The sequence below is a fragment of the Salmo salar genome, chromosome 07, assembly GCF_965601325.2.
Source record: "Salmo salar chromosome 07, fSalSal1, whole genome shotgun sequence".
NCBI classification, from domain to species: domain Eukaryota; kingdom Metazoa; phylum Chordata; class Actinopteri; order Salmoniformes; family Salmonidae; genus Salmo; species Salmo salar.
The window spans coordinates 66,902,661-66,925,082 of NC_138297.1; the positions used below are offsets into that span (position 1 = coordinate 66,902,661).

Here is a 22,422-nt window from a genome sequence, read left to right on the forward strand (position 1 = left end):
TAGAAATATCATGAATAGATCAGAATATGACATGATTGCTTACTCAACGTGTCATAGAGGGATATCTGTTCAGCCAGTGTAATATCTATCTATCTGTTCAGCCAGTGTATTCTACAGCTTAATGTTTTGTCTTACAAAACGGGGTCCTAGATGTACTGTAGGTCTAGGCTGCATGCATCTCTGACCTTACTGCTGCTACGGAACCAGCTGGGGCTGGACTGACCTATAGTCTGACCTGTAGTCCTGTCTTCAGGGCTGGACTGACCTATAGTCTGACCTGTAGTCCTGTCTTCAGGGCTGGACTGACCTATAGTCTGACCTGTAGTCCTGTCTTCAGGGCTGGACTGACCTATAGTCTGACCTGTAGTCCTGTCTTCAGGGCTGGACTGACCTATAGTCTGACCTGTAGTCCTGTCTTCAGGGCTGGACTGACCTATAGTCTGACCTGTAGTCCTGTCTTCAGGGCTGGACTGACCTATAGTCTGACCTGTAGTCCTGTCTTCAGGGCTGGACTGACCTATAGTCTGACCTGTAGTCCTGTCTTCAGGGCTGGACTGACCTGTAGTCTGACCTGTAGTCCTGTCTTCAGGGCTGGACTGACCTGTAGTCTGACCTGTAGTCCTGTCTTCAGGGCTGGACTGACCTATAGTCTGACCTGTAGTCCTGTCTTCAGGGCTGGACTAACCTATAGACTGACCTGTAGTCCTGTCTTCAGGGCTGGACTGACCTGTAGTCCTGTCTTCAGGCCTGGACTGACCTGTAGTCCTGTCTTCAGGCCTGGACTGACCTGGAGTCCTGTCTTCAGGGCTGGACTGACCTGTAGTCCTGCCTTCAGGGCTGGACTGACCTGTAGTCCTGCCTTCAGGGCTGGACTGACCTGTAGTCTGACCTGTAGTCCTGTCTTCAGGGCTGGTCTGACCTGTAGTCCTGCCTTCAGGCCTGGACTGACCTGTAGTCCTGCCTTCAGGGCTGGACTGACCTGTAGTCCTGCCTTCAGGGCTGGACTGACCTGTAGTCCTGCCTTCAGGGCTGGACTGACCTGTAGTCTGACCTGTAGTCCTGTCTTCAGGGCTGGTCTGACCTGTAGTCCTGTCTTCAGGGCTGGACTGACCTGTAGTCTGACCTGTAGTCCTGTCTTCAGGGCTGGTCTGACCTGTAGTCCTGTCTTCAGGGCTGGACTGACCTATAGACTGACCTGTAGTCCTGTCTTCAGGGCTGGACTGACCTGTAGTCCTGTCTTCAGGGCTGGACTGACCTGTAGTCTGACCTGTAGTCCTGTCTTCAGGGCTGGACTGACCTGTAGTCTGACCTGTAGTCCTGTCTTCAGGGCTGGACTGACCTGTAGTCCTGTCTTCAGGGCTGGACTGACCTGTAGTCCTGTCAGTGGGTCGGTTGGTTTGTGCTGTCTAGGACCTGCTAGGATTGTCAAACGGCAGAATATCACACTGTCTGGTTGGCTTGTGCTGTCCCAGACCTGCTAGGATCGTCACATGACAGAACATCTCACAGTCTGGTTGGCTTGTGCTGTCCCAGACCTGCTAGGATCGTCACATGACAGAACATCTCACAGTCTGGTTGGCTTGTGCTGTCCCAGACCTGCTAGGATCGTCACATGACAGAACATCTCACAGTCTGGTTGGCTTGTGCTGTCCCAGACCTGCTAGGATCGTCACATGACAGAACATCTCACAGTCTGGTTGGCTTGTGCTGTCCCAGACCTGCTAGGATCGTCACATGACAGAACATCTCACAGTCTGGTTGGCTTGTGCTGTCCCAGACCTGCTAGGATTGTTGTTAAACAGTCACAGAAGAATGTGAGACCATTTCTGATTGTCTGAAACGGTCATAAACTGTTTCCGTCTGGCTGATAGCTAAATCCTTGGTGTTTCATTGATGACTGCATAGTTTGGTTTAGAGCAAGAAAGGAATTTCACTCTACTTGTGCACGTGACATTGAGAGTTGTATTGTTGGCTGCCATTAAGATGGCGCTAGTGTAAAAAACATGTTCGTTGGCAATTTCATAGTCATGACCGTCGATAAAGGGTTTGGCTTCTGAGGCCGCTTGGAAATTCATCTTAATCACTGAAGCTTTATTAAAAGATCAAGTTTGAGAGGAGCAGAACAGTGACATTCCCTGTGTATCTATGTGTTGTAGGCAAGTCTACATTATTTTAGCACTGCAGCTCCTGTTTAGGACGTGTGTAAAACCCCCTCCATGATGTAGACTACACGTGTCATTGCCCATCATGAAACGACAGATGAACATCTTGGTGAATACTGGTGAGCCTCGTATTTAGAAGTTATTTTCCTGTAACAACAAATAGACAAACTAGAGATGTAAACAGTTTTCAGTTTCATATGTTCCAAACCCTAGCCCTTCATCTTCTACCCTGAGCCTAGGCCTACCCTAACGAAGGCTGGTTCAACCCTAGCCCTTCATCTGCTACCCTGACCCTAGGCCTACTATAACGAAGGCTGCTTCAACCCTAGCCCTACGTCTGCTACCCTGACCCTAGGCCTACCCTAACGAAGGCTGCTTCAACCCTAGCCCTACGTCTGCTACCCTGACCCTAGGCCTACTATAACGAAGGCTGCTTCAACCCTAGCCCTACGTCTGCTACCCTGACCCTAGGCCTACCCTAACGAAGGCTGCTTCAACCCTAGCCCTACGTCTGCTACCCTGACCCTAGGCCTACCCTAACGAAGGCTGGTTCAACAAAAAATGCTATAATTTCAATATTTCAAACATACGACTATTTTGCACCATTCGAAAGATAAGACTCTCGTTAATCTAACCACATTGTCCGATTTCAAAAAGGCTTTACAGTGAAAGCAAAACATTAGATTATGTTAGGAGAGTACATAGACACAAATAACCACACAGCCATTTTTCAAGCAAGCATATATGTCACAAAAACCCAAAACACAGCTAAATGCAGCACTAACCTTTGACGATCTTCATCAGATGACACTCCTAGGACATTATGTTACACAATACATGCATGTTTTGTTCAATCAAGTTCATATTTATATAAAAAAACAGCTTTTTACATTGGCGTGTGATGTTCAGAAATTGTATTCCCACCGAAAACGTCCTGTGAATTTACTAAATTACTCATGATAAACGTTCACAAAAAACAACAATTATTTTAAGAATTCTAGATACAGAGCTCCTTTATGCAATCGCTATGTCAGATTTTAAAATAGCTTTTCGGCAAAAGCACATTTTGCAATATTCTGAGTACATAGCTCAGCCATTACGGCTAGCTAATTTGACACCCGCCAAGTTCGGGGCTCACTAAACTCAGAATTGGTATTAGAAAAATTGGATTACCTTTGCTGTTCTTCGTCAGAATGCACTCCCAGGACTGCTACTTCCACAACAAATGTTGTTTTTGTTCCAAATAATCCATAGTTATGTGCAAATATCTCAGTTTTGTTTGTGCGTTCAGGTCACTATCCAAAGGGTAACGCGCGAGCGCATTTTGAGACAAAAAAAATCCAAATGTTCCATTAACGGACTTAGAAGCATGTCAAACGCTGTTTAAAATCCATTTTTATGCCATTTTTCTTGTAAAATAGTCATAATATTCCAACCGGACAATGCTGTATTAATTCAAAAAGGAAGAGAAAAAATGGTGAGGTCTCGTGAACGCGCATTTCCAATCTCTTAGTCACCAGGCAATCCATTGACAAACTGTGCTCCTGTACTCAGCCCAGAGACAGGAGACGCCTCAATCCGCTTTCTGAACGCTTTAGAGAGCCAATGGAAGCCTTAGAAAGTGCTACATAACCCCACGGGCACTGTAGTTTCGATAGAGAAGCAAAGGGAGAACTACAAATTCGCAGACAGGCCACTTCCTGCTTGGAATTTTCTCAGGTTTTTGTCTGCCATATGAGTTCTTTTATACTCACAGACACCATTCAAACAGTTTTAGAAACTTTAGTGTTTTCTATCCAAATCTACTAATAATATGCATATTCTCGTTTCTGGGAAAGAGTAGTAACCAGTTTAAATCGGGTACGTTTTTTTATCCGGCTGTGAAAATACTGCCCCCTAGCCCAGACAGGTTAACAGAATGTGACTGGCAGAACGGGTGTTGTTTGTGGAGGATGAGGGCTGCAGTAGATATCTCAGATAGGGCGGAGTGAGGCCTAATGTAACCTGTGTGAAATGGCTAGCTAGTTAGTGGGGTGTAGCCTACCATGTCTGTGTAACCGCTGTGAAATGGCTGGCTAGTTAGTGGGGTGTTGCCTACCATGTCGGTGTAACCGATGTGAAATGGCTAGCTAGTTAGTGGGGTGCGCGTTAATAGCTTTTCAATCGGTGACGTCACTCGCTCTGAGACCTTGAAGTAATTGTTCCCCTTGCTCTGCAAGGGCTGCGGCTTTTGTGGAGTGATGGGTAACAATGCTTTGTGGGAGGCAGTTGTTGATGTGTGCAGAGGGTCCCTGGTTCGAGCCCAGGTAGGGACGAGGAGAGGGATGGAAGTTATACTGTTACACTAAGAGGAGTTTATAAATGAGCATCAACCAGTTGGTCTTGCGACGGGTATACAGAGATGACCATTTTAAAGAGCATAGAGTGCAGTGATGTGTCCTATAAGGAGCATTGGTGGCAAATCTGATGGCTGAATGGTAAAGAACATCTAGCTGCTCGAGAGCACCGTTACCTGCTGATCTATAAATTACATCTCCGTAGTCTAGCATGGGTAGGGTGGTCATCTGAATCAGGGTTAGTTTGGGAGCTGGGATGAAAGAGGAGCGATTACGATAGAGGAAACCAAGCCTAGATTTAACTTTAGCCTGTAGCTTTGATATGTGCTGAGAGAAGGGCAGTGTACCGTCCAGCCATACTCCCAAGTACTTGTATGAGGTGACTACTTCAAGCTCTAAACCCTCAGAGGCAGTAATCACACCTGTGGGGAGAGGGACATTCTTCTTACCAAACCAAATGACCTTTGTTTTGGAGGTGTTCAAAACGAGGTTATGGGTAGAGAAAGCTTGTTGAACACTAAGAAAGCTTTGTTGTAGAGCGTTTAATACAAAATTCGGGGAGTGGCCAGCTGAGTATAAGACTGTATCATCTGCAAATAAATGGATAAGAGAGCGTCCTACTGCCTGAGCTATGTTGTTGGTGCAAATTGAGAAGAGCGTGGGGCTAAGGATTGAGCCTTGGGGTACTCCCATGTGACAGGCACTGGCTGAGACAGCAGATGTTCTGACTTTATACACTGCACTCTTTGAGAGAGGTAATTAGCAAACCAGGCCAAAGACCCTTCAGAGATACCAATACTCCTTAGCCGCCACACAAGAATGGAATGTTAAACGAAGGCTGGTTCAACCCGAACCCTACGTTTGCTACCCTGACCCTAGGCCTACTATAACGAAGGCTGGTTAAAAATAGAGCCCTAAAACGTAACTCTCTGTCCTCTCTCTGTCCTCTCTCTGTCCTCTCTCTGTCCGCTCGCTCGCTGTCATCTCTCTGTCCTCTCTCTGTCCGCTCTCTGTCCGCTCGCTCGCTGTCCTCTCTCTGTCCTCTTGCTCTCTGTCCTCTTGCTCTCTGTCCTCTTGCTCTCTGTCCTCTTGCTCTCTGTCCTCTTGCTCTCTGTCCTCTTGCTCTCTGTCCTCTTGCTCTCTGTCCTCTTGCTCTCCCTCTCTGTCCTCTCCCATTTTCACATGACAGGTGGCTGTGGCTCTGCTTGACACAGTGGGGGAGGAGAAATCTGTCAGGCTATACTTTGGGTTGGTTCCCCTTCACTTATAAAATCTGCGATACAGAGAACGAGGACAGAATCCTTCTGGTAGATGGATAGGCTTTCCCTAAAAACCTTCTGGTAGATGGATTGGCTTTCCCTAAAAACCTTCTGGTAGATGGATAGGCTTTCCCTAAAAACCTTCTGGTAGATGGATAGGCTTTCCCTAAAAACCTTCTGGTAGATGGATAGGCTTTCCCTAAAAACCTTCTGGTAGATGGATAGGCTTTCCCTAAAAACCTTCTGGTAGATGGATTGGCTTTCCCTAAAAACCTTCTGGTAGATGGATAGGCTTTCCCTAAAAACCTTCTGGTAGATGGATAGGCTTTCCCTAAAAACCTTCTGGTAGATGGATAGGCTTTCCCTAAAAACCTTCTGGTAGATGGATAGGCTTTCCCTAAAAACCTTCTGGTAGATGGATAGGCTTTCCCTAAAAACCTTCTGGTAGATGGATAGGCTTTCCCTAAAAACCTTCTGGTAGATGGATAGGCTTTCCCTAAAAACCTTCTGGTAGATGGATTGGCTTTCCCTAAAAACCTTCTGGTAGATGGATTGGCTTTCCCTAAAAACCTTCTGGTAGATGGATAGGCTTTCCCTAAAAACCTTCTGGTAGATGGATAGGCTTTCCCTAAAAACCTTCTGGTAGATGGATAGGCTTTCCCTAAAAACCTTCTGGTAGATGGATAGGCTTTCCCTAAAAACCTTCTGGTAGATGGATAGGCTTTCCCTAAAAACCTTCTGGTAGATGGATAGGCTTTCCCTAAAAACCTTCTGGTAGATGGATAGGCTTTCCCTAAAAACCTTCTGGTAGATGGATTGGCTTTCCCTAAAAACCTTCTGGTAGATGGATAGGCTTTCCCTAAAAACCTTCTGGTAGATGGATAGGCTTTCCCTAAAAACCTTCTGGTAGATGGATAGGCTTTCCCTAAAAACCTTCTGGTAGATGGATAGGCTTTCCCTAAAAACCTTCTGGTAGATGGATAGGCTTTCCCTAAAAACCTTCTGGTAGATGGATTGGCTTTCCCTAAAAACCTTCTGGTAGATGGATAGGCTTTCCCTAAAAACCTTCTGGTAGATGGATAGGCTTTCCCTAAAACCCTTCTGGTAGATGGATAGGCTTTCCCTAAAAACCTTCTGGTAGATGGATTGGCTTTCCCTAAAAACCTTCTGGTAGATGGATAGGCTTTCCCTAAAAACCTTCTGGTAGATGGATAGGCTTTCCCTAAAAACCTTCTGGTAGATGGATTGGCTTTCCCTAAAAACCTTCTGGTAGATGGATTGGCTTTCCCTAAAAACCTTCTGGTAGATGGATAGGCTTTCCCTAAAAACCTTCTGGTAGATGGATAGGCTTTCCCTAAAAACCTTCTGGTAGATGGATTGGCTTTCCCTAAAAACCTTCTGGTAGATGGATAGGCTTTCCCTAAAAACCTTCTGGTAGATGGATTGGCTTTCCCTAAAAACCTTCTGGTAGATGGATAGGCTTTCCCTAAAAACCTTCTGGTAGATGGATAGGCTTTCCCTAAAAACCTTCTGGTAGATGGATAGGCTTTCCCTAAAAACCTTCTGGTAGATGGATAGGCTTTCCCTAAAAACCTTCTGGTAGATGGATAGGCTTTCCCTAAAAACCTTCTGGTAGATGGATAGGCTTTCCCTAAAAACCTTCTGGTAGATGGATTGGCTTTCCCTAAAAACCTTCTGGTAGATGGATAGGCTTTCCCTGAAAACCTTCTGGTAGATGGATTGGCTTTCCCTAAAAACCTTCTGGTAGATGGATAGGCTTTCCCTAAAAACCTTCTGGTAGATGGATAGGCTTTCCCTAAAAACCTTCTTAATGATTTGTTAACTACTAAGTGCTGTGCATACCTGGCAGAATGATATCATGATTATTTGCATCAATCCAGTGGGTATTTGTTTAGCAAACTCTACCATCACATGTTGTGTTGCTACCATGTTGTTATGTTGTATTGCTGCCATTTTGTTGTGCTGCTACCATGTTGTGTTGCTACCATTTGTTCTGCTACCATGTTGTGTTGCTACCATGTTGTTTTTACGTTGTGTTTCTAGCACGTTGTGTTTCTAGCACGTTGTGTTTCTAGCACGTTGTTCTGCTACCATGTTGTTGTTCTTCTACCATGTTGTTGTTCTGCTACCATGTTGTTGTTCTGCTACCATGTTGTTGTTCTTCTACCATGTTGTTGTTCTGCTACCATGTTGTTGTGTTGCTACCATGTTTTTGTGCTTGTACCATGTTGTTCTTCTACCATGTTGTTCTTCTACCATGTTGTTCTTCTACCATGTTGTTCTGCTACCATGTTGTTGTTCTTCTACCATGTTGTTGTTCTGCTACCATGTTGTTGTTCTGCTACCATGTTGTTCTGCTACCATGTTGTTGTGCTTCTACCATGTTGTTGTGCTTCTACCATGTTGTTGTGCTGCTACCATGTTGTTCTTCTACCATGTTGTTCTGCTACCATGTTGTTGTGCTTCTACCATGTTGTTGTGCTTCTACCATGTTGTTGTGCTGCTAGCATGTTGTTGTGCTGCTACCATGTTGTTGTTCTGCTACCATGTTGTTGTGCTGCTACCATGTTGTTGTGCTGCTACCATGTTGTTGTTCTGCTACCATGTTGTTGTGCTGCTACCATGTTGTTGTTCTGCTACCATGTTGTTGTGCTGCTACCATGTTGTTGTGCTGCTACCATGTTGTTGTGTTCCTACCACGTTGTGTTGCTACCACGTCGTGTTATGTGTTGCTGCCTTGCTATGTTGTTTTCTTAGGTCTCTCTTTATGTAGTGTTGTGTTGTCTCTCTTGTCGTGATATGTGTTTTGTGCTATATTTATAGTGTATATTTTATTTTTATATATATTTATCCCCGGCTGCTGTCCCCGCAGGAGGCCTTTTGGTAGGCCGTCATTGTAAATAAGAATTTGTTCTTAACTGACTTGCCCCGTTAAATAAATAAATAAATACAAATGTGGCCTTGAAAAACAGTGGTAAACAACAGCCTCTTGCTAGGTGCACACTGGAATTAAAGGGGAACTACTCCTGATGTGGTTTAAGCATTGTTGTGGACTTAGAACATCCATAATATATTATTATATATTTATTATTATTATATATATTTTTTAATTAAAAAGGTGTGATTTAGAGAGAGAAGCTGATAAAACCAGAGCCAGCGACACTGCTCTGAATTGATGTTGATTACCCTCCACTAACCTGCTGTCTGCGTGGGTTCAGCCTGCTGCTGGCTACTGGCAGCCAGGGACCTGGCAGTGGCCCTATTTCAGATGATCTATCTATCTATCTATCTATCTCTCTCTATCTCTATCTCCTCTATCTCCTCTATCTCCTCTATCTCCTCTATCTCCTCTATCTCCTCTATCTCCTCTATCTCCTCTATCTCCTCTATCTCCTCTATCTCCTCTATCTCCTCTATCTCCTCTATCTCCTCTATCTCCTCTATCTCCTCTATCTCCTCTATCTCCTCTCTCTCTCTCTCTCTCTCTCTCTCATTTATATATATATTCTTCTGTGGAAACACTGTAACCTCAGGCCTTTGGTTACGCTGTGATTCAGATGTATAGTTTTTCTCTCTACTGTCAGTGTTAGTCACACAGCATACTAATGTTTGACCGGTCTGTTGCTACAGGACTGTGTGTTAGACTAGACAGTCTTAATGGATAACGCAGTAGTGAACACTGGTTCTCTCCATGTTGATGTGGTGATGGTAGGTAGTAACTGGGGCTGGTTATAATACAGTAGTTAACACTGGTTGATGTGATGATGGTAGAGGTAGTAACTGGGGCTGGTTATAATACAGTAGTGAACACTGGTTCATGTTGATGTGGTGATGGTAGGTAGTAACTGGGGCTGGTTATAATACAGTAGTTAACACTGGTTCATGTTGATGTGATGATGGTAGGTAGTAACTGGGGCTGGTTATAATACAGTAGTTAACACTGGTTCATGTTGATGTGATGATGGTAGGTAGTAACTGGGGCTGGTTATAATACAGTAGTTAACACTGGTCCATGTTGATGTGGTGATGGTAGAGGTAGTAACTGGGGCTGGTTATAATACAGTAGTTAACACTGGTTGATGTGATGATGGTAGAGGTAGTAACTGGGGCTGGTTATAATACAGTAGTGAACACTGGTTCATGTTGATGTGGTGATGGTAGAGGTAGTAACTGGGGCTGGTTATAATACAGTAGTGAACACTGGTTCATGTTGATGTGGTGATGGTAGGTAGTAACTGGGGCTGGTTATAGACAGGACTATGATCCAGTTGAACCCCTCTCTGTAAGACAGGACTGTGGTCCAGTTGAACCCCTCTCTGTAGACAGGACTGTGATCCAGTTGAGCCCCTCTCTGTAAGACAGGACTGTGATCCAGTTGAACCCCTCTCTGTAAGACAGGACTGTGATCCAGTTGAACCCCTCTCTGTAAGACAGGACTGTGATCCAGTTGAACCCCTCTCTGTAAGACAGGACTGTGGTCCAGTTGAACCCCTCTCTGTAAGACAGGACTGTGGTCCAGTTGAACCCCTCTCTGTAAGACAGGACTGTGGTCCAGTTGAACCCCTCTCTGTAGACAGGACTGTGATCCAGTTGAACCCCTCTCTGTAAGACAGGACTGTGATCCAGTTGAACCCCTCTCTGTAAGACAGGACTGTGATCCAGTTGAACCCCTCTCTGTAAGACAGGACTGTGGTCCAGTTGAGCCCCTCTCTGTAAGACAGGACTGTGGTCCAGTTGAGCCCCTCTCTGTAAGACAGGACTGTGGTCCAGTTGAGCCCCTCTCTGTAAGACAGGACTGTTATCCAGTTGAGCCCCTCTCTGTAAGACAGGACTGTTATCCAGTTGAACCCCTCTCTGTAGACAGGACTGTGATCCAGTTGAACCCCTCTCTGTAAGACAGGACTGTGATCCAGTTGAACCCCTCTCTGTAAGACAGGACTGTGATCCAGTTGAACCCCTCTCTGTAAGACAGGACTGTGGTCCAGTTGAACCCCTCTCTGTAAGACAGGACTGTGGTCCAGTTGAACCCCTCTCTGTAAGACAGGACTGTGATCCAGTTGAACCCCTCTCTGTAAGACAGGACTGTGATCCAGTTGAACCCCTCTCTGTAAGACAGGACTGTGGTCCAGTTGAACCCCTCTCTGTAAGACAGGACTGTGGTCCAGTTGAACCCCTCTCTGTAAGACAGGACTGTGATCCAGTTGAACCCCTCTCTGTAAGACAGGACTGTGATCCAGTTGAACCCCTCTCTATAGACAGGACTGTGGTCCAGTTGAACCCCTCTCTATAGACAGGACTAATAGTTGATGAGTAACTACTGTCTGAATGCTGCTAGTGTTGTCCTGTTGTATCTGTAAACCCTGTTGAGAACTCAACACACCCTGTTAGAAACACACAGACGCAGAGAGAGACAGACAGACAGACACTACTGTAGCTCGTCTCAGAGCGCTCCTTACTCTCCTCTGTTTACAGCACCATGTTCACTGGGTAGGAAATTACAATGACAACCTGTCACTGTTTCCATAGCAGCCGTACCGACAGACAGGTGGTACAGCCTATGAGCTGCTCCCATTACCGGGCTCTCTGTCTTTCCAGCCAATAGATTTATTGTATTTCCACCCTTCAGTGGACTGGCCTGGTTGTAAAACACCTCATAACAGAGTTAGCTTAACCTTTGGAATGTTAGCATGGGTGTGTCTGTCGTGTGTATGACCAGTGGAGTTTGAGATGCGTGTGTGTGTGAGGTGTGTGTGTGTGTGTGTGTGTGAGGTGTGTCTGTTGTCATGGACAACTGATTGGGTAATTGTTTGAGTGGAATGGCATGCTTTGAGCACTACTGAAAAGTGCTATTTCCATGTAGAAAATGAATGGCATATGCTGTGTTTGCTATAGGCCTGTTGACCTTTTTGTTGGTGACACGTTGATATCTTGATGATATGCAGCTGTGAAGTCTAAAGTGGTCAGGTTTGATGGTACGTTTGTCCCATGGACATGTATTCATCAGTACAAATTAGATGGAGACATTAAGCCCCTGTCGTGGTGTTAAATGAAGAAGGTTTTTGACGGAATGGGGCACAATGCCACAGTGGAGTTTAGCAGGGAGGACCTCCCTCCCCTCTATTTCACCGGCTGTTTAGGATCCGCACTATGCAGCTGTTGCCAGAGCGCATTTTAAACTGGCTGTTTAGGATCCGCACTATGCAGCTGTTGCCAGAGAGCATTTTAAACTGGCTGTTTAGGATCCGCACTATGCAGCTGTTGCCAGAGCGCATTTTAAACTGGCTGTTTAGGATCCGCACTATGCAGCTGTTGCCAGAGAGCATTTTAAACTGGCTGTTTAGGATCTGCACTATGCAGCTGTTGCCAGAGCACATTTTAAACTGGCTGTTTAGGATCTGCACTATGCAGCTGTTGCCAGAGCGCATTTTAAACTGGCTGTTTAGGATCCGCACTATGCAGCTGTTGCCAGAGCACATTTTAAACTGGCTGTTTAGGATCCGCACTATGCAGCTGTTGCCAGAGCGCATTTTAAACTGGCTGTTTAGGATCCGCACTATGCAGCTGTTGCCAGAGCGCATTTTAAACTGGCTGTTTAGGATCCGCACTATGCAGCTGTTGCCAGAGCGCATTTTAAACTGGCTGTTTAGGATCCGCACTATGCAGCTGTTGCCAGAGCGCATTTTAAACTGGCTGTTTAGGATCCGCACTATGCAGCTGTTGCCAGAGCGCATTTTAAACCGGCTGGTTAGGATCCGCACTATGCAGCTGTTGCCAGAGCGCATTTTAAACCGGCTGTTTAGGATCATCACTATGCAGCTGTTGCCAGAGCGCATTTTAAACTGGCTGTTTAGGATCCTCACTATGCAGCTGTTGCCAGAGCGCATTTTAAACTGGCTGTTTAGGATCCGCACTATGCAGCTGTTGTCAGAGCGCATTTTAAACTGGCTGTTTAGGATCCGCACTATGCAGCTGTTGTCAGAGCACATTTTAAACTGGCTGTTTAGGATCGGCACTATGCAGCTGCTGCCAGAGAGCATTTTAAACTGGCTGTCCACTGGTTTCAAAAACAATGATTAATAGGCAGCTTAAACTTCTTGAATTCAGCCATTATTGTGTTGAAATCCACATTTATATTTGTGAACAGCCGTCCACAACAACCATAATCCGTAAAGCACAAATAGCTAAATGAGAGAGCAGCAGTGTGATTCACATCAATGCTCTATGTAGATATCAATAATAAGTGATATCTGTATCGCTGTAGACTACACCACTACTATCATCCTTACCTCCAAGCCTTTATTCAAGTTAGATCATCTTTGGATGCAGACAGCAGTCACATCATTGGCCTACAAAAGCCTATTCCTGCTCTTTTCCCACCATCCATCAAATGTGTTTGGTGTTTAAAATATTTTTTAATTTAACCTTTGTGTAACCTTTATTTAACTAGGCAAGTCAGTTTTCTGATATAGAAATGTGAAGTGCACGTTTGGACTCACAGGTGTTTGTCTTCCTTGTGTGACATCAATGTGGTATTAATTATAATCATTAACGTCTCACCTTTTAAAATACTTCATGTACAGCATTTCCCTCTCAGACAACAAAACATTTGCAGAACTTGTTGTGGCGTGCGGAGCTCTAGTTCAGAACGTCTGTCAGTCAAAAGCCACTAGTCTGATCTCATGTATTTTGCATGTTACTGTACAGCTAGTATTTTCCAATTTAGGCGCTAATTACTGTCCAAATCTGCCATTTTCAACCTGTATACGGGTACGAGTGTAAAGGGTTACACCTAACTAACCCTGGCAACATATTCCAAGCTGTTCCCCCCCCCAAGCTGTTCCCCCCCCCAAGCTGTTTCCCCCCCCCCAAGCTGTTCCCCCCCAAGCTGTTCCCCCCCCAAGCTGTTCCCCCCCAAGCTGTTCCCCCCCCAAGCTGTTTCCCCCCCCAAGCTGTTTCCCCCCCCCAAGCTGTTTCCCCCCCCCAAGCTGTTTCCCCCCCCCAAGCTGTTTCCCCCCCCCAAGCTGTTTCCCCCCCCCCAAGCTGTTTCCCCCCCCCCAAGCTGTTTCCCCCCCCCAAGCTGTTCCCCCGCCCCCCCCCCAAGCTGTTTCTAATATTTCAGCTCACCAACAGTAACTCTCATCTCTTCCTGTCTTCTCTTGCAGCAGTAAGTCAGTGTTGGAGGTCTATCCTGACTGAAGAGGAGAACCACTACACACACAATCACATCATCAGCTTTTAAATACACACACATTCATCATAATGGTAGGTTCATACCTGTTGGTTTCTATTCAGCTGAATGAATGAATGAATGAATGAATGAAATAGCTTATGGAATGAAACAGTTTGGTGGAATCAGGCTAGTTAAACCTTCAGTGTGAATGTCAACACTAACTTCACAGGTACACATTACATTTCCTGTCAGAGAGACTGGCCTGTTACTGTCTGTAACCATTCCCCTGAATGACCTATTTCCTGTCAGAGAGACTGGCCTGTTACTGTCTGTAACCATTCCCCTGAATGACCTATTTCCTGTCAGAGAGACTGGCCTGTTACTGTCTGTAACCATTCCCCTGAATGACCTATTTCCTGTCAGAGAGACTGGCCTGTTACTGTCTGTAACCATTCCCCTGAATGACCTATTTCCTGTCAGAGAGACTGGCCTGTTACTGTCTGTAACCATTCCCCTGAATGACCTATTTCCTGTCAGAGAGACTGGCCTGTTACTGTCTGTAACCATTCCCCTGAATGACCTATTTCCTGTCAGAGAGACTGGCCTGTTACTGTCTGTAACCATTCCCCTGAATGACCTAGTTAATTTCAGCCCTGACTGACTGGAGCAGTGGCCTGGCGGTCTGCTGTCTCTGCTGGGGCTGAAGAGGGAGACAGACAGACCAATGTTTAATCAGCTACTCCACAGACCACACCTGGGAAACACACTGATACTGTTGCTGCTGTGGGTGGTCTGATTGAAATAGCAGAATTAGATCTGTGTGAATGTAGTCTAGAATGGATGTCTCTGTTTGATTTTAATCGTGTTCTTTTCTCCTCTCTCTCCCCTCACCTCTCCTCAGGGAGGTGTATGATGACTGTAGCTGCAGGGCTATGGCCAGCGAACCCCTGGAAGGCTTCCATGAGGTCAACTTGGCGTCACCCACCACCCCTGACCTCCACGGATTGACCTCCGACCCCAGACCCCAATGTCACAGCGCTCCTTCCAGCGCCCTGTACCGTACACCCTCCCTCAGCTCCAGCCCCTGCCCCCCCAACGCCCTGCGAGCCGACCAGCTGCCCACCCAGCCCATCTACTCTGCCCCTCGGCTACTGGGCAGCACAGAACCCCACAATGGAAGGTCAGGAAGAAACCCTCCTGGAGAAACAGACTTATGTTACCTGGCCCATGACGACCACAATGTAAAGATATATTACCTGGCCCATGACGACCACAATGTAAAGATATATTACCTGGCCCATGACGACCACAATGTAAAGAGATATAGTACCTGGCCCATGACGACCACAATGTAAAGATATATTACCTGGCCCATGACGACCACAATGTAAAGAGATATAGTACCTGGCCCATGACGACCACAATGTAAAGATATATTACCTGGCCCATGACGACCACAATGTAAAGAGATATTACCTGGCCCATGACGACCACAATGTAAAGATATATTACCTGGCCCATGACGACCACAATGTAAAGATATATTACCTGGCCCATGACGACCACAATGTAAAGATATATTACCTGGCCCATGACGACCACAATGTAAAGAGATATACCTGGCCCATGACGACCACAATGTAAAGAGATATATTACCTGGCCCATGATGACCACAATGTAAAGAGATATATTACCTGGCCCATGACGACCACAATGTAAAGAGATATATTACCTGGCCCATGACGACCACAATGTAAAGAGATATATTACCTGGCCCATGACGACCACAATGTAAAGAGATATATTACCTGGCCCATGACAAACACAATGTAAAGAGATATTACCTGGCCCATGACAAATACAATGTAAAGAGATATTACCTGGCCCATGACAAACACAATGTAAAGAGATATAGTACCTGGCCCATGACGACCACAATGTAAAGAGATATAGTACCTGGCCCATGACGACCACAATGTAAAGAGATATGTACCTGGCCCATGACGAACACAATGTAAAGAGATATAGTACCTGGCCCATGACGACCACAATGTAAAGAGATATGTACCTGGCCCATGACGAACACAATGTAAAGAGATATTACCTGGCCCATGACGAACACAATGTAAAGAGATATTACCTGGCCCATGACAAACACAATGTAAAGAGATATAGTACCTGGCCCATGACAAACACAATGTAAAGAGATATTACCTGGCCCATGACAAATACAATGTAAAGAGATATTACCTGGCCCATGACAAATACAATGTAAAGAGATATAGTACCTGGTCCATGACAAACACAATGTAAAGAGATATAGTACCTGGCCCATGACAAACACAATGTAAAGAGATATAGTACCTGGCCCATGACGACCACAATGTAAAGAGATATAGTACCTGGCCCATGACGACCACAATGTAAAGAGATATAGTACCTGGCCCATGACGACCACAATGTAAAGAGATATAGTACCTGGCCCATGACGACCACAATGTAAAGAGATATAGTACCTGGCCCATGACCACAACACAATGTAAAGAGATATTACCTGGCCCATGACAAACACAATGTAAAGAGATATAGTACCTGGCCCATGACAAACACAATGTAAAGAGATATTACCTGGCCCATGACAAATACAATGTAAAGAGATATTACCTGGCCCATGACAAATACAATGTAAAGAGATATAGTACCTGGCCCATGACCACCACAATGTAAAGAGATATAGTACCTGGCCCATGACAAACACAATGTAAAGAGATATTACCTGGCCCATGACAAACACAATGTAAAGAGATATTACCTGGCCTATGACAAATACAATGTAAAGAGATATAGTACCTGGCCCATGACGACCACAATGTAAAGAGATATAGTACCTGGCCCATGACAAACACAATGTAAGAGATATCACCTGGCCCATGACGACCACAATGTAAAGAGATATTACCTGGTCCATGACGACCACAATGTAAGAGATATCACCTGGCCCATGACGACCACAATGTAAAGAGATATAGTACCTGGCCCATGACGACCACAATGTAAAGAGATATATTACCTGGTCCATGACAAACACAATGTAAAGAGATATAGTACCTGGCCCATGACGACCACAATGTAAAGAGATAGTACCTGGCCCATGACGACCACAATGTAAAGAGATATCACCTGGTCCATGACGACCACAATGTAAGAGATATCACCTGGCCCATGACGACCACAATGTAAGAGATATCACCTGGCCCATGACGACCACAATGTAAAGAGATATAGTACCTGGCCCATGACGACCACAATGTAAAGAGATATAGTACCTGGCCCATGACGACCACAATGTAAAGAGATATCACCTGGTCCATGACGACCACAATGTAAGAGATATCACCTGGCCCATGACGACCACAATGTAAGAGATATCACCTGGCCCATGACGACCACAATGTAAAGAGATATAGTACCTGGCCCATGACGACCACAATGTAAAGAGATATAGTACCTGGCCCATGACGACCACAATGTAAAGAGATATGTACCTGGCCCATGACGACCACAATGTAAAGAGATATAGTACCTGGCCCATGACGACCACAATGTAAAGAGATATGTACCTGGTCCATGACGACCACAATGTAAGAGATATAGTACCTGGCCCATGACGACCACAATGTAAAGAGATATAGTACCTGGCCCATGACGACCACAATGTAAAGAGATATAGTACCTGGCCCATGACGACCACAATGTAAAGAGATACTAAGAGAAAAATCTTGAAGATGGAACACAAATCCTAGCAGGTGAAACTGGTTTAAATGATGCCAAGATTTCTACTAGGATCTCTTTACGCAGTGCAGTTGGTAATAACCAGGCAATGTATTCAATAAAAGTCAAGGGTTCCACTAAGCAGTGTTCATTGACACTTAAAATGTACTATTGATGACTAGCCCACTGGGATGCTAATTCATACATTAAAACATGCTTACTCAGCTTAAAATGTCCAAACAGGTAATGATAGCTGGATCATTATCACCACCAAGCTAACAGTCAATAGTGCTGATCAGTGATGACTGACTGATCCCTGTAGTAATCAGCCAACCCTCCTATACGCTTACATTAGTTTACCCATGATTCCTTGCAGTGTTCCGGGGTTGGAACCCCCCGTCCGGTCAGAGGCAGAGGCAGCAGAGGGGGTGTTCCTGTCTGGAGAGGAAGGGGAGGAGTCTCTGGGTCTGACCAATGACAGCCTGTCCCGCCTCCGCAGCCCCTCAGTCATGGAGATCAGAGAGAAAGCCAATGAGAGACTGAAGGAGGAACTAGCCAAGGCACAGAGGGTGAGAGCCCCCCACCACACACACACACACACACTGTGCCCATGTCATGTGTATGTCCCCTCTGGTTGTGTGTCTCTACTAGTTGAACAGTCTCACATCAGTTGATAACGGAGTGAAATCCATGCAGAATGAATGTGTGGTTCTCCTCTTCTCATCAAAGCAGCCATGTTGAATTCAGGGGCAGGGGACCAACATGTTATCTCCTCCTGTGTTCTCTGAAATTACACCACAAGCCTCTTGCCAATGTTTATTTTTAACCCAACGCTCCTGAATGCTGCTTTCTCCAGCCAACTCTGATGAGTGACAACTATCACTGCCTCATAACCAGAGTTTGAATGGGCGTGTTGGGCCTGAGCAGGCAAGGTGATTGGTTGACCAGTGATTCTACAGGAACAGTGCTTTGTTCAGTTTGATGATCTATTACATTTTACCATGTTATTATCGGCCTCTACATTCAGCCTCTTCATTCAGCCTCTACATTCAGCCTCGTCGTTCAGCCTCTTCGTTCAGCCTCTTCGTTCAGCCTCTTCGTTCAGCCTCTTCGTTCAGCCTCTTCATTCAGCCTCGTCATTCAGCCTCTTCATTCAGCCTCGTCATTCAGCCTCGTCATTTAAATCAAATTCTATTGGTCACATACACATGGTTAGCAGATGTTATTTAGAGTGTAGCTAAATGTTTATGCTTCTAGATCCAGCAGTATCTAACAGGTAATATCTAACAATCCCACAACAAAACCTAAAACACACAATCTAGTAAAGGAACAGGATGATAATATATCAGTATAAAATATATGGATGAGCAGTGACAGTGGCTAAGATGCAATAGAGAGTATAGAATAGATAGTGAAGGATACAGTATATACATATGAGATGAGTAATGTGAGATATGTAAACATTATTAAAGTGACTAGTGTTCCATTAATTAAAGTGGCCAATGATATCAAGTCTGTAGGTATACAGCAGCCTCTCTGTGCTAGTGATGGCTGTTTAACAATCTGATGGCCTTGAGATATATGTTTTTCACTCTCTCGGTCCCAGCTTTGATGCACCTGTACTGACCTCGCCTTCTGGATGGAAGCGGGGTGAACAAGCAGTGGCTCAGGTGGTTGTTGTCCTTGATTATCTTTTTGGCCTTCCTGTGACATCGGTTGATGTAGGTGTCCTGGAGGGCAGGTAGTTTGCCCCCGGTGATGCGTTGTGCGCACTGCACCACACTCTGGAGAGCTCTGCGGTTGTAGGTGGTGCAGTTTCCATACCAGGCGGTGATACAGACCAACAGGATGCTCTCAATTGTGCATCTGTAAAAGTTATTGAGGGGCTTAGGTGACAATCCAAATTTCTTCAGCCTCCTGAGGTTGAAGAGGCGCTGCTGCGCCTTCTTCACCACGCTGTCTGTGTGGGTGGACCATTTCAGTTTGTCCGTGATGTGTACGCCGAGGAACTTAACTTTCCACCTTCTCCACTACTGTCCCATCGATGTGGATAGGGGGCTGCTCCCTCTGCTGTTTCCTGAAGTCCACGATCATCTCCTTTGTTTTGTTGACATTGAGTGTGAGGTAATTTTTCTGACACCACACTCCGAGGGCCCTCACCTCGTCCCTGTAGGCCGTCTCGTCGTTGTTGGTAATCAAGCCTACCACTGTAGTGTTGTCTGCAAACTTGATGATTGAGTTGGAGTACAGGAGAGGGCTGAGAACGCACCCTTGTGGGGCTCCGGTGTTGAGAATCAGTGGAGTGGAGATGTTGTTTCCTACCCTCACCACCTGGGGGCGGCCCGTCAGGAAGTCCAGGACCCAGTTGCACAGGGCGGGGTCGAGACCCAGGGCCTCCAGCTTGATGATGAGTTTGGAGGGTACTATGGTGTTGAATGCTGAGCTGTAATCAATGAACAGCATTCTTACATAGGTATTCCTCTTGTCCAGATGGGATAGGGCAGTGTGCAGTGTGATGGCGATTGCATCATCTGTGGACCTTTTGGGGCGGTAAGCAAATTGGAGTGGGTCTAGGGTGACAGGTAGGGTGGAGGTAATATGATCCTTGACTAGTCTCTCAAAGCACTTCATGATGACGGAAGTGAGTGCTACGGGGCGATAGTCATTTAGTTCAGTTACCTTAGTTTTCTTGGGAACAGGAACAATGGTGGCCATCTTGAAACATGTGGGGACAGCAGACTGGGATAGGGTGTGGTTGAATATTTCCGTAAACACACCAGCCAGCTGGTCTGCGCATGCTCTGAGGACGCGGCTAGGGATGGCGTCTGGGCCGGCAGCCTTCCGAGGGTTAACACGTTTAAATGTCTTACTCACGTCGGCCATGGAGAAGGAGAGCCCACAGTCTTTGGTAGCGGGCCGTGGCGGTGGCAATGTATTGTCCTCAAAACGTGCAAAGAAGTTGTTTAATTTGTTTGGAGCAAGACGTCCGCGACAGTTTATTTTATTTTTGTAATCTGTGATTGACTGTAGACTCTGCCACATACGTCTCGTGTCTAAGCTGCTGAATTACGACTCCACTTTGTCTCTATACTGACGCTTTGCTTGTTTGATTGTCTTACGGAGGGAACAACTACACTGTTTGTTTTCGGCCGTTTCCAGTCGTCTTGCCATGATTAAATGCGGTGGTACGTGCTTTCAGTTATGTTTTTTTTTTATATTTAATATTTAGCATTTTCCAATTAACATTCAAAACAAAAGTGAAACGATATTAGACAACAATAGGACAAAGTGACAGTTACAGACGAGCGTAACATAAAAATACAAATAATTATATATACAAACATACAATAAATAAGTCATGATAAAGAGTAAAATAATAATTGGATCACCTGCCGTAAGCTACATACGACACATTTCGTGTAAAACATTATATAAGGATTATATAGAGATTCAGTCAATGTGATGTGAGGGGAGATTTTCCATATAGTCAATAAAAGGTTGCCAAATTCTGTAAAATGTCTCTAACTTATTCCTCAAGCAGTAAGTGATTTTCTCCAGTGGGATACAACTATTAACCTCCGATAGCCACATTGCAACTGGCAGGGAGGAATCCGATGTCCATTTCAAGGCAATACATTTCTTGGCAATCGCTAGCAATATTTTTGTTAGCTTTATAGTATGGCTTGCCTAAGATTGGTGTGAGTAAAGTTACCCAGTAGACAGACCTCCGGGTCTAAAGGGAATGCAACCCCGTGAATTGAGGATATGGTATCTCATACCCCCTGCCAGAAACCGTGTAGTTTTGAACACTGCCAAGTGGAATGGAGGAATGTTCCTTCATCTGAGCCACATCTAAAACACAGGGAGGAGATATCAGGGTTGAACTTGTGCAGTCTAGATGGGGTGATATAGAGCTGAAGGAAATTAAACCGGATCAGTCTGTATCTGGAGGTCAATGTGGATGTAACACCATCCCTGCATAGGTTACTCCATAGACCTTCATCAAGATCAATACCCAGATATTTTTCCCATCTAAGTCGGGGTTTATGTAGCTCAGGCAGTGTTAGTCCTGACATAAGAGCATCGTAAACAAGTGAAATGGTCTTGAATAGTGGTTGGTCTGCGTGGCAGAGTTGTTCTTAGCTGGGTTCTATTGTCCCTTGAGAGTCACCCTCATAAAGTCTCGTAGTTGTAGGTAGCTAAAGAAGTCCCTGTTAGACAAGTGGTATTTCTGTTTCAGCTGATCAAAAGACATAAGAATTCCCTCCTCATAACAGTGTTCCAGAAGAGTGATCCCCTTATCAGACCATGATCTAAAGTTACTATTCTGGAAAAACATAGGGATCAATCTATTGTTCCATAGAGGGGTTTTAGGGGAAAGAAATCCCTCTCGTCTGAACAGCTCATGCAGTTTGCACCATGGCAGGACAGAATGTATGATTAAAGGGTTGTCTGTGATGGTTTTTATCGATTTTCTATCCCATTTGTAAAACAATTCTGCACCAGTGTCATCATTTACCTCAAACTTTTCAATGTTCAACCATGAGGCAGAGGGACCATTGTCAAACCTCTGAGCCAGAAACCTAGACTGTGCAGCCCAGTAGTACATTCTAAAATTGGGGCGGTTTAAGCCCCTTGACCGTAATCAAGGGTCAAGTTTATGCAGGCCAACCCTTGGGGTTTTGCTGTGCCAGATAAACCG

The 22,422-nt window shown here is 45.3% G+C and overlaps 1 protein-coding gene across 3 annotated transcripts in view; it reads left to right on the forward strand.

The window, feature by feature from the left end:
- The window catches only part of LOC123743807 (rab-3A-interacting protein), a 110,354-nt gene that overhangs the window by 13,180 nt on the left and 74,752 nt on the right, over window positions 1-22,422 (forward strand). For 2 of the 3 annotated variants that reach the window (XM_082977989.1, XM_082977991.1), the window contains exons 2-4: window positions 13,941-14,040; window positions 14,850-15,128; window positions 18,097-18,289. In XM_082977989.1, coding sequence (XP_082834115.1) covers window positions 14,881-15,128; window positions 18,097-18,289 — 441 coding nt within the window. In that variant the 5' untranslated portion in view covers window positions 13,941-14,040; window positions 14,850-14,880. The remainder of the gene's footprint in view (window positions 1-13,940; window positions 14,041-14,849; window positions 15,129-18,096; window positions 18,290-22,422) is intronic. The other variant, XM_082977990.1, reaches the window with a different exon arrangement.